This window comes from Cricetulus griseus, chromosome 4 (genome assembly GCF_003668045.3).
Source record: "Cricetulus griseus strain 17A/GY chromosome 4, alternate assembly CriGri-PICRH-1.0, whole genome shotgun sequence".
NCBI lineage: Eukaryota > Metazoa > Chordata > Mammalia > Rodentia > Cricetidae > Cricetulus > Cricetulus griseus.
Genome location: NC_048597.1, coordinates 53108208 through 53120665, shown reverse-complemented (window position 1 = coordinate 53120665; position 12458 = coordinate 53108208). Strand labels below are relative to the sequence as shown.

The 12458-nt window shown below is 40.7% G+C and overlaps 2 protein-coding genes across 29 annotated transcripts in view; both read left to right on the top strand.

Annotated features, from left to right (window-relative positions):
• Iqcb1 (IQ motif containing B1) overlaps positions 1–3135 on the top strand; it is a 45189-nt gene extending 42054 nt beyond the window's left edge. For both annotated transcript variants that reach the window (XM_027412741.2, XM_027412742.2), the window contains exons 14-15: positions 1840–1996; positions 2610–3135. In XM_027412741.2, coding sequence (XP_027268542.1) covers positions 1840–1996; positions 2610–2836 — 384 coding nt within the window. In that variant the 3' untranslated portion in view covers positions 2837–3135. The remainder of the gene's footprint in view (positions 1–1839; positions 1997–2609) is intronic.
• Positions 3136–9170: 6035 nt separating this feature from the next.
• The window catches only part of Golgb1 (golgin B1), a 57291-nt gene continuing 54003 nt past the window's right edge, over positions 9171–12458 (top strand). For 23 of the 27 annotated variants that reach the window (XM_027412739.2, XM_027412738.2, XM_035444573.1 and 20 more), the window contains exon 1: positions 9176–9325. The gene's annotated coding sequence lies outside the window, so the exon portion shown is untranslated. Of the gene's footprint in view, positions 9326–12458 lie in introns of all 27 variants that reach the window. The other 4 variants (XM_027412734.2, XM_027412735.2, XM_027412733.2 and 1 more) reach the window with 2 other exon arrangements.

The window sequence follows — 12458 nt, the reverse complement described above, 5'->3', positions numbered from 1 at the left end:
ATTTACCATTTGCATAAACACACATTCAAGACTTTTGCCCATGTTCAAATCAGGTTGCTTTTTTGTTGATGAGCTGTTTTAGTTCTCTCTATACTATTCCTTATCTGATAATCTGATAAATGATTTGGAAATGTTTTTTCTATTCTATGGGCTGCCCTTCAACAGTGTCCTTTGATACACCAAAAATCTTTATCTTATGAATTTCACTTTGCCTTTTGTTACACAGTTTGAGTTCTTATTTTTATGTTTTTGACCTCTCCTTTAAAACATAACCTGCGAGAAGTTAGTAGTTCCTCTAGGAGCTGTTGTTGAACCTCTGAGGATACCAAAATTCACAGGTGCTCAAGTTCCTTTTATCAAAGGGTTAATTATTCCATATAGTCTCTGCATATCCTTGTGCATACTCTAAACCCCTAAGACAATGTAAAGACTGTGTAAATTGTTCTTTAACTGTACTTTTTAGGAAATAATGTCAAGAAAAGTTTGTGTATATATGAATTCAGCATAGATGCAGTATTTTCTAATAATTTGACTTTTCAGTTTAATGAGTGTAGATCTCATAGATATGGAAGGATGAGTTAATTTTGATGAATACCCCAGTTTGTGAAGATTTATTATATATATAGTGTTCTGCCTGCATACTAGAAGAGGATCCAGACCTCATTATAGATGGTTGTGAGCTACTGTGTGGTAGCTGGGAATTGAACTCAGGGCCTGTGGAAAAGCAGCCAGTGCTCTTAACCAATGAGTATTACTTTGGCCAGATTCTAGTACACTTTGATGAGATATGTGGCTGAAAAGTAAGTTACCAACTGAAATAGGACTACATCAATATTTGAGAAAGCTGTGGTATCAGAAATTCTAACAGCTATAAGCCTAAGATTAATTCATTCTTATCCAAATTAGTCACTATCTTCCCTCTTAAATTATTTGAGTAGTCTAAAGATAGGATCTTTTAGCTATTTTTTTTTTTTGTCCCTCATTCTGTGAAACCAGAACCAGTTATTATAACATTGTGGTATACATGCATTTGGGGTAGGGATGGATAAGAAATAAAGTAGTATTTCAAATGAGGTCCAAAACAAAAGAAATTGGCTTTGTTTTTCTTTTAGACTTTACTAAACTGTTTGTACTTTTCATTGTGGTCTCCTAATATCAATGTCTTTGAAGAAATGATATGTGGAAGCATACCAAAAAGGAACTTGGGAGCCTAGCTCAGTGGTTTAGAACATTTGTTGCTCTTGCAGAGGCTCCAGGTTCAGTTCTTAGCACCAACATGGTGGCTCACAATCATCTGTAACTCTAGTTCCAGGGGATCTTATACCCTCTTCTAGCCTCTTGAGGGCACAAGACACACACGGTGCACATTCATAAGTGCAGATACAACACTCATACATATAGAATAAAATCTAAAAGAAAATAAATTAATTAAAAGAAACTTGCCCACTTACATTATATAAAGTTAGAGTATGGGAAGTTGTTACTGTTTAAATTATGACTGGTTGGTTTGATGCTTTTGTTTCTATTATGGATTGGTTTGTTTGCTTGTTTGTGTTTCATGTTTTTTAAGACAAAGTATCATCATATAGCCCAGACTGGCCCTGAACTCATGTTTAACTTGTCTCTGCTTCTGCATGAGGATATTACAGGCATGACTACACCTAACTAAAACTACTAATTTAAAGACAGATTAATACTTGGAGTAGAGCACAAGGTATATAAGAGCTGTAAGATTCTATAGATAAAATGAGAGATTGCTAAGAATTCTAGAAGCTCTTCTATGTGGTTAGGTAAAGCATATTTTGTCCTTATGACAAGTTTTCTGTCATATGTTTTCAGGGCTCTCAGATGTCAGATGTGGCCAGCAGAGAGCTCCACGCCCAAACACAGGAACGACTTCAACACTATTTTATGGGAAGGGCCATAGAAGAAAGAGCCCAGCAACACAGAGAAGCTTTGATGGCTCAGATCAGCACCAATATTGAACAGTTGATGAGTATGCTCTGCTTTTATCTTTGTTTCATAAAAGGAATGTCCCATGCAAGATTTGTGGCATCTAAAATCTTGAAAATGCCACAAATAGCCTTTATCCCAGCCCTCAGAAAATCTTTTACCATCCTAGTTTTCAATTATATGTACTCTGTAGTTTCTGTTTGTGCTTGTTATCAATGAAGAGGTTTCAGTTCCAGCAAAATTACTAATTTCAAAGATGGTGTGCCCTACTAGCCACATTCTGTTCTGTAGTCCCCAATGCTTTCTTTTAGTTTTTCATATTTTAGAAGTAGAGAATGACAGTAATTATAGTGCAATGCACTTATAAAAACATTTCTAACTTTTAATGACATGCTTTCACCATAGTTTCCATCTTTAAATTAACAAAACTTATTCTTCTGTTTTAAGCCTGAGCTGCCAAGGAGTTAGGGTTGTTGCTGTCACCCACAACTGCAACTTTTGACTAGACGCCTACCTTCACAGTTAGCAGAGACAACACATTCAGAGTTAGAACCCTGTCCTGTGTCTGACTGTAGCTGGGTCCTAGCTCTGCTGTTTTCAGGTTGCAGCTTGCCTGGCATGCTTCTATTAACACATTTATTATCTACTTGCTGCAGAGGCACCAAGTCTGAAGGAGGCAGAAGGAAAGGAACCTGAGCACTTCCTAAGTCGATCTAGGCCTGTGGCAGCCAAGGCTAAACAGGCCCATCTCACCACCCTGAAGCACATACAAGCACCTTGGTGGAAGAAGCTTGAAGAACTGGGCGATGAAATTGATGTTCCAAAGGATGAGCTTAGTATAGAATTAGGAACTTTATTTATTGGTGGAACCAAACCTCCCTAGAGGCAACTGTGAAGGCCAGCAATCTTACATTTTAGGAGATTGTTGTTTTTGCCTCTGGGCTACCAGTGGCTTTTCAGAGGATCTTTTTCATGCAACACTTGGACCCAACAAGCAGAGCATTGCCTACCTCGCTCCCAATTCTTTCCCCTTTCTCTGTACCCTGTCTCTATTCACAAATTTGTGAGCTTTTACTGTGGGACAGTACTCAGTGTGAAATTCTATTGTTGACATGAAATATGAAATTTCATTTGTTTCTAAGTAAAGGTTTTTCTTTAAATAAATATTGTGTTTCTGGAAAACTTGTCAGGATTATTTCAATTTTCACATTTGTTATTCACAATTTCCATTATTATTATCACTACCAATTTATTTTTTACCTTGACAAAGTTTAGAAAAGAAGTAGTCAAGTACAGACATTTCATTATCTGAAAAACTGGAGAAGAGACATAGAGGGAAACAGTAGGTCATAGTTCTTATAGTAAAAATGCATTTTATTAATTTATTTTTTACATTCCAATCCTCCTCTCCTCCTGCTCCCTTCCCACCCCTATCTGGTCCATGGAGAGGGTAAGGCCTTCCCTAGGAAGTCTACTAAGTCTTTCCCATCATCTCATTGAAGCAGGACCAAGGGACCTCTCCACTCCCATACCCCTGTGTCTAGACTGAGCAAGGTATCTCTCCATATAAAATGGGCTCCACTAAGTCAGTTTGTGCATTAGTGTTAGATCTTGGACCCACTGCCAGTGGCCTCATATATTGTTCCAGTCACATGATTGTCACCTATACTAAGGGAGTCTAGTTCGGTCTTATGCAGGTTCCCTGTTTGTCAGACCTGAGACAATATCTCTCACTAGCTTGGGTCAGCTGATTCTGTGGATTTCCCCATGATGGTCTTGACTCCTTTGTTCATATTGTCCCTCCTCCCTCACTTTGATTGTACTCCAGGAGCTTGGCCCATTGATTAGTTGTGGATTTCTACATTTGCTTCCGTGTCTGGAAGAGAGTTCAAACTTCTCTGGTGTTATGGATTGTAGGCAGGGTATCTTGCTTTATGTCTAGTATCCACTTATGAGTGAGTACATACTATATTTGTCTTTCTGGTTTTGGGTTACCTCACTTAGAATGTTTTTTTTTTTCTAGTTCTGTCCATTTGCCTGTGAATTTTAGGATGTCATTGTTTCTTACCACTGAGTAGTACTCCATTGTGTAAATACACATTTTCTTTATCTCTTCTTCATTTGAGGGGCATCTAGGCTGTTTCCAAGATCTGGCTATTACAAATAATGTTGCTATGAACATAGTTAAGCAAATGTCCTTGTGGTATGAAGGTCCTTTGGGCCTACTTTGGGTATATGCCCAAAAGTGGTATTGCAGGGTTTTGAGGTAGGTTGATCCCCAATTTTCTGAGAAATCACCATACTGATTTCCATAGTGACATAGTGATTTGCACTCCCACTAGCAATGGAGGAGTGTTCCCCTTTTCCACATCTTCTCCAGCATAAGCTGTCATTGGTGTTTTTGATCATAGTCATTCTGAACCGTGTAAGATAGAATCTGAGTGGTTTTGATTTGCATTTCCCTGATGACTAAGGATGATGAGCATTTCCTTAAGTGTTTTTCTGCCATTTGAGATTGTTCTGTTGAGAATTGTGTATTTAGATCTGTACCCCATTTTTTAATTAGATTGTTTGGTAGTTTGATTTCTAATTTCTTTGAGTTCTTTGTATATTTTGGAGATCAGCCCTCTGTCAGATGTGTGGTTGGTAAAGATCTTTTCCCATTCTATAGGGAGCTGGTAAAAATGCATTTTAAAAATTATTTTTATGTACATTCGTGTTTTGTCTGCATGTATGTCTGCGTGAGGGTGTTGGATTTGCTGGAACTGGAGTTACAGGCTTGTGAACTGCCATGTGGGTGCTGAGAACTGAACCTGTGTCTTCTGAAAGAGCAGCCAGTACTCTTAACCACTGAGCAGTCTCTCTAGCCCCCCAAAATAATTCATTTTAAAAAACTGGGTCTCACAATATTGCTATAGCTAGCCTGGAATTCACTAGACCAAGCTTGCCTCAAACTCAGAAATCTACCTGCTTCTGTCTCCCAATGCTGGGATTAGAGGCATGTGCCACCATGCTTAGCTGTTAGATTTGTGTATTTCCTTTTAGAAATGATAAAATGGAAAATAAGTTCAATTACTTTTTTTTTATTTGGGATGAGAGTATGTCTGTATGATCATGTGGAAGTCTGTATGCAAAGCATCCAAAAGAGGGTGTCAAATTCCCCCAGAGCTCAAGTTACAGGGGGGCTGTGAGAACCTGACTTGGGTCCTCTGCAAGAGCAAGAGCTCTTAACTACTCCGGTTTCTCTCCAACCTCCCCACACTGTTTTTCAATGAAATAATCTTTAATTGGCCACTTTTTCTAACCTATAAGATGATATGATTCATTGGTATAGATTATATTTGTGGTGTATATGGTATAATTATATACACATGTGTATATATAATATATTCAACTTATACATTTGAGAAATATTTGAATAAATGTTAAATTGAAGGTAAAAATGCATCTGGAAGACACACAAGGCTATAGGAGTTTTGGGATGTCAGTATTTGGCATAGGAGAAGATGAAGTGGGCCTTGAGAAAATAACTATCAAGGGGAGAAAGAATTGGGTAACAGCAAACCAAAAGAGTGAGACCATTTAAAAAAATTTTTTTATTCTTTCACAGTTCCTACATGTATGCAATGCATTTTGATCAGGAACATTCCTACCTTCTCTTCTCCCAGCCCCTCTAGAAAACTCTCCAGCAACCCCTTCCTACTTTCAGGTCTTTAAAAAAATACAAAACCACCGAGTTTAATTAGGGTTGCCTGCCCATGCATGGGTGAGGGGTTGTTTACTGGTGATTTACTAATGGTGACATCATTGAAAAAGATTCACTCCCTACCCCAATAGGCAGTAACTGGAAGTAGCCGTTCAGCTAGGAGTTGTGCCTCATGTGCTCCTCCATCCATGCCAGAATATTGACAAGCTTCATCTTGAGTGATATGCAGTTCCTATAGTTAATTCATGGTTAATTCATGAATGCAACAGCCATGTCATGTCTAGAAGGCAGCTTTTCAAGGCAATTCTCCCTATTCTCTAGTTTTTAAATTCTTCCTGCTTTCTTATCCATGATGTTCTCTAAGCAGTGGTGGTGGGGAGTGATACTGATGTCCTTTTCAATGCTAAGTACTTGATGGCCCCTTATTCTCAGTCCTTTGACTATGAATTTCTGCATTCACCTTTGCTCATGGCAAAAAGAAACATCACCAATAGGTGGGTATATACATATTTACAAGGCAATGTGGAAACATACCCATTCAGCAAAGCAATAGAAGTTCCTTCTTAACTTTATACCTTCCCAGATAAGGGCTTTTGACCAGATTTACAGTACCAGACACGAATTCCTATTTGTAGAGCATGCCTGATGTCCAACCAGAAATGGGTTGGTAACATTCATGCCATTATTGCACCAGTGGGCACATCTATGTGCCAGGCCACTATTGTAGAATTCAGGTCCACTCTAGGCTAAGACCAAAGATAACTTTTGTCTCCCAACAGCCCAAATCATATTTTCCAACACTACAAAAGCTACCCAGTCTCCAGGTCAGTCCCAGTTAGATTTCTCTGTCCTGTAATGAAAGGGTGTATGTTCTACAATACTGTCCTACCATCTAGTTCAGGTGGACAGCCAAGAGCAATTGCAGTGGCATGTATTTTCTGGGTTTCCAAGCCCTCCTTGACCAGTAACTCATAGGGAAATATCCCATACCTAGCACTGGGATTTGCTGAAGAACCCATGGGTATGGAGACAGGATTATCCACCATGCAAGTATCTCTGTTCAAACTCCATTTTAGAAAACCAATATATTTTAAAATTAGCTTACAAATAAATTAACTTAGAAATAAAAAAGGCTTTCCATAAATCTTAGTTTTGGTTAGCTGTCTCCTTACCCCTTCCTAACATTTCCATTCCCATACCCTTTTCCACTTAGATTTTTTGCCTTAATTATTTCTCCTCCACACACAACTCCACCCCTGCACTTTAAGCCTTTCCATCCCTGGCATTCCTTCTTTACATGTGTCCTGCAGGATAGGATTTTTTTACCCTCAACTTTTCCTCACTATCCTTTTAATTAGGAAAATGGTCATTTTTTAAAATAATAATTAACCTTGTGTACGATGTGTGTATATGATTTCCATGGTACATGTGGAGCTCAGAGGACACTTTTGTTTCCTTTTACCTTCATATAGATTCCAGCGATCAAACTTGGATCATCCATTTGTATGGCAAGAGCTTTACCTATGAAACCATCTCATGGGCCCAAAATGGTTCCTCAACAAGAGAAGCAAACTTCTTTGGTTTCAAAATTAATATCCAAATATCTTTGCATAAAATGACATGCCATTTTATATAGGCAACATGTTCCTTGCCTATCAGTTCATATCACCATTGTCAACTATCTCAGGCAGTCAACAGATGATGCTGCACCTACACCCACTGTTCTTCACTCTCATTTGGTATCGATTCCTAATTATTTGATTTTGGGAGAGACAATGGAAACACATACCCTCTCACTCAGCAAGGTGGCCTGGAATTCCATTCGTAAACTGAACTGGTTTCAAACTCAGAGATCTGGCTGCCTCTGTCTCCCTAAGGGATTAAAGGCTTGCTGGGATTAAAGTCAAGTGCCACCAACACCTGGATAATTTCTAAATTACCTTTTGCTATCTCAGTCACACACTTGGAGCCAATGTGCTGTAGTTGAGTTACATTTTAAACCATTTCTAGTCCTTCATTGATGTTTGAAGGAGCTTTAGAAAGCCCAGTTCAGCTCAAACCTCTCAACATTTCCACATTTTATGTCCTTTGTGTTTACTGCAATTTTCTGTGGATGAGCAGTCTAGACCCACCCAAGAGAAAGTGGGGCCATAGCTACTAGATAATTTTCTAACTTCTATATGGAGATATCTTAAAAATGAAAGATCTAAGGCTAAATGTAGGTAAGCGTGCAAAGAGATAAAATTTACTTCTTATCCTGGCTCTGCCCCTCCCCAAAACACCTTGAATAAATCAGTCCTTTGAAGTTTATTATATCACAGTTAAAGATAATCACACAGGACATTCAAGGAACATTCAGCACCCCCCCCCCTGTATACTATTCTGGGACCTGGAGATACAACTGGGATAGGGCTGGAGAGTTGGCTCAGCGGTTAAGAGCCCGGGTTGCTCTGCTAGAGGACCGGGATTCAATCCCCAGCACCCACGAGACAGCTCACAAGTTGTCTGTAACTCCAGTTCCAGGGGATCCTCACAATGACATATATGCAGGCAAACAACAATGCACATAAAAATAACATAAAATAAATGTAAAAGACAATAAGATAAATGTTAGTTGGAAAAAGATATATAGTAAATATAGGATGTACAATTTTAAATGAGCAGCTACGAATGACTTACTGAGCTACTTTGGGCCTCAAAAGATTATGTGATCATTAGGATGAGATTGCTTGCTGAGTGACTGGTGTAAAACGAGACTCAATAATATTAACATTCTTATGAAGTATGTCTGAAATCATTAGGAGTTGGCTGGGTTTCTGCCCCGCCCCTCCCACTCCTGCCTTTTAGAGTGAAGGAGCACTTGTTGAGTGTTCTCACTGACTCGTCCCAGAGCTTGAATGAGTCCTTAAATCTCAGTTTGCTTATGCCAGTTGAAGCATCACTTTCCAGCTCTTCACTGTCTATTACACTCACATCCTGAGCAATGTCAGCAAACGATGCCTTGTGAAGTCAGAGTGTAGTCCGAGATCCATTACTCAAGTGCTGTTTGTCTTTGGCTAGTCACGTCTCTGGGTCTCATTTTTCATCACAAAGTTAAAATGCCATACTAAGCCGAGTTTCAGGCTTACCCCGGGTTGGTTCTCACACATAACCCAATCCTAGCAGCTGGTGCTCCTAGTCCAAAATCTCCTCAGAAGCCTAGTCTACATAGCCGCTAGCGGGAACAGCGCTAGATGAGATTAGGGTAAACCGGAACTCCCAAACTACACTGCAAACACCTGATCTTTGCAGAATACCCTCCCTCTGGGCATGGCCTGGCCTTCTTGGATCTCCTTCCGGGTCATACGCCAACATGGAAATCATCCCCCATGCATCTCCTTCTTAGAACCCATTGGCTCCGTCATTGAGGAAGTGGAAGGTTTTAGGGCATTGATTGGTGTCTGCCATTGTGACGCGATAAGCTACAAACAAGGCGTGCCTGGTCGTCATGGCAACGCCCTGTGCGCAGCTGGGATAGGTCGACGTTTCATTCCCGTCTTCCGTCCCATGGAGAGTGGTTGTGTCTTAGGGGCGCGGCGGTGGAGGCGCTGAGCTTGGGATTCCCGAGCTGACGTGGCTGAGGTCGAGCGGGGGGCGGCCGGCTTCGCCGGTGGCTGTCACCCGCAGGTGAGTGGGGTGGGCGGGCTCCGCGGGGAGCTCCGCAGCGGCCGGGCCGCGGCCTGCTGGCCAAGGGACTCCGGGCAGCGGCTCTCAGCCGGCCAGAGGCTCCGCCCCTCGGGTCCCTGCCTCCGTCACCTGCCCGGCCTAGGTGGTCGCCCGGTGTCCGTCGCCGTCCGCGGCCGGGGAGCACAGGCACCCGGGCGGCCGGCAGGGCCTCGGGGGAGCCCCGGGGGCGGGCGAGCTGGCCAGTCCTGCGTGCACGGCCCTGCGTCCCAGCGGCCTGTGGAAGGCAGCCTGGGCACGCAGCCCTGAGCTCCGGCCCTGAACAAAGTTTGTGCCCCGCGGGGGTGGCGGGGGTGGCGGGGCTCAAAGTAGACAAATGGCATCGCTGTTTCCGCAGTCGGAGGCCCACCGTGAACCTGGGAAGATGGGCTGGGAAGATGAGGAGGGAGAGTTGATCCACGAGTGAGAGGTGTTCACAGGAAAGGGAGCCTGGGAGCGAGTTCAGGGGGAAAAAAAAAAAACACCTCGGTTTGTCTGTGTGGGGGTGTGTTTGTTGATGCGTGGCAGGAATGCGAACAGGAGGGTGAGTCCCGAAGCAATTGGAGAAAGTATTTGCCTGGTTTATTTAAAGCGCTGCAGTTGGTCTGTGGAGAGAGGACCGTGTTGAGAGTGGGACAGATATTTAAAATCATGGATAATAAACACGTCGACATTCGGAGATAGCTGGAAGCTCTCCAGGCAGTAAAAGGACGGCTTTCCGGATTTGAGCAAGATGACAGTGAAAGATAACAGTGTAGAGTCCTTTCTAGAAACATGAGTTAAGGTTTGGATGGTCGTAATGGCTGTAAAGGGTCAGGCTCCGGAAATGTTCTGTTAGAACAAATGAGACGATTTGGAATACATATGGGGAAAAAAATGAAAGATAACTCAAAAGTTCCAGGGCTAAAAGTTTACCCAAGTGGTAGAGTTCTTGCTTCCTGGAGGCCCCGCTTGAAGTGGTGTGGATTCATTACACGTTTTTTACTTCCTCGATCCTGGAAGGACCGTTTGATGCTACCTCCTTCGATCCAGTTACATTTGACTACATTAGTAGTTCCTACATTAGTAGTTCCTGAACAATTTGTTGCATATGCTATAGGTAAAACATTTTAATCCTATTCCTAAGTATGTTTACTTGTTTTATGTTTAAGTATATCTTATATTTATTTTGAAGTGTGTGAATACCTCTATAAATATGCCACAAATGTTTGTAAAAAAAAAGACAAAAATACAAATTAAGAGAATTAAGTGAAAAATAAAAAAATCTGGCCCAACTCAACAGAATTTGAAGATCACATAGAAGGTGCTTCCTTGGCTTCTCAAGATGATTGTGGGCATTTTTGAGGATTCCCACGCTTTTTTTGGGGGGGGGCTTTTCATTCTACTATAATATAGCCCTTCCTAAAAATAATCATCTTTAGAAGGTTTTCTTTTTTAACTTTTTGATTGACTTTTAAAGTTCACCTCTCTTTTCCTGACGCCCTCACCCATTTTGAATAAAGAGATGTTGATACTACCCTTGTTTATAAAATATATCAAACTTCTCTTGGTTACCTAGTAGGAATAAGTTATTTGTGAAACATCACACCACTGATTATTACATACTGTCTGTTATTAACAACCCTGTGTAAAGCAGACTGGGTTGCCTAAGACCCCTCTCCCCCTTTCAGGGTGGGGAATCAAACGTAGAACCTTGGTGGGAGGGGGTCAAACCCAAAGCCTTTATGTATCCTAGAAACCATTGTGACTAAGATACATCCCCAGCCCTGTAACATTTTTCTCATTTTAGCTATTTTAGAATCAGCTATATGTGTTTTTGATCAAAGGAAATTCAAAACTAAAGGGTATAATAATGTAAACCACAATTCTATTTCCTTACCTCTGTCTCCATTCCCCACTCCAGAAATCAGCAAGGTAAATAATTTGCCCCAAAGAGACATTCTGACTGCCAAAGTAGATATGTAATACATACTTACTGTCATGTGGGTCATAATACATCTTTTGCCACTTAATATTATACAGCATTTCTGATTTTAACGTCTGAACCATGAAGGGCTCAAAAATAAAAGCTTGGTGAGTATTCATATGCTAACAGTAGAAGATTCAATGCCGTGAAACTTCATGCACAATTATTAAAAATACTATACAAAATTGCCTTCAGCCTGTGTATGTTAAGTATATATGGACTATAAATTTGTGTGTGTGTGTGTGTGTGTGTGTGTGTGTGTGTGTGTGTGTGTGTTTAAACATCCTGTTCCCAAGATGGCTCTTTATATATGTACAAATATTCCAGAATCTAAAATATTCCAAAATCTGAAACCAAGAATTTTGACACAGCAATTCAATTTGTATAAAAAGCATTTCCAGTAAACATGATCAGAAAACACAGTACCTACTCTTTCAGGCAGCTATGCATCATTCTCTTATAGAAATACAAAAAATTCAGTTAGCAATCCTCCCTGGATGGACATTTAATGTTTCCAGTCAAACACTGCTATGGTTATTTAAGGTCTCAATACTGTGAATTGTCAGTGTCAGTTTGGCTTATGCACTTACTCCTCAGAAAAAGGTTGCCTATATCACTGTTAACTCGGTGCCCTCACAGGCATCCCTGTTTGCATCCTGGATGAAGAATGGAGGTCGAGAAAGGTACTCAGAAAACAGGATGCCTTTGTTAGACCTCCACCAACCAAGAAGCTTGCAGAGTTGTGCTACTGGACAAGCTAAATTCCCTGTGTCTCTTTCCTCATCTTAAACTTAGGGCTATTGGTAGTACCTCTTTTTAATCATTTTCTGGATAAAATGGATTAAACAATGAGGATAAATAGGTATGTAAGGGCCAGAGCATTGCCTGATGGGCAGTGCTTGTGTCTGTATGCTGTAGTTACCATTTATTTCTAAGTTAATAAAAATCAGGTTTGGTGTTATGAAGTGATATTTTTAGTCTTCTAATTGTAAAGGAAAGACCTAATATCGAATATGACTTTTCTAGCTATAGTAGCAACACTGTCCTGTTAACTCTTCAACCTGGTTGCAGATCACTTTGAAAATTAAGAAGTCAAGACCACTGAGATGCAATCAAATATGCATGAAATGA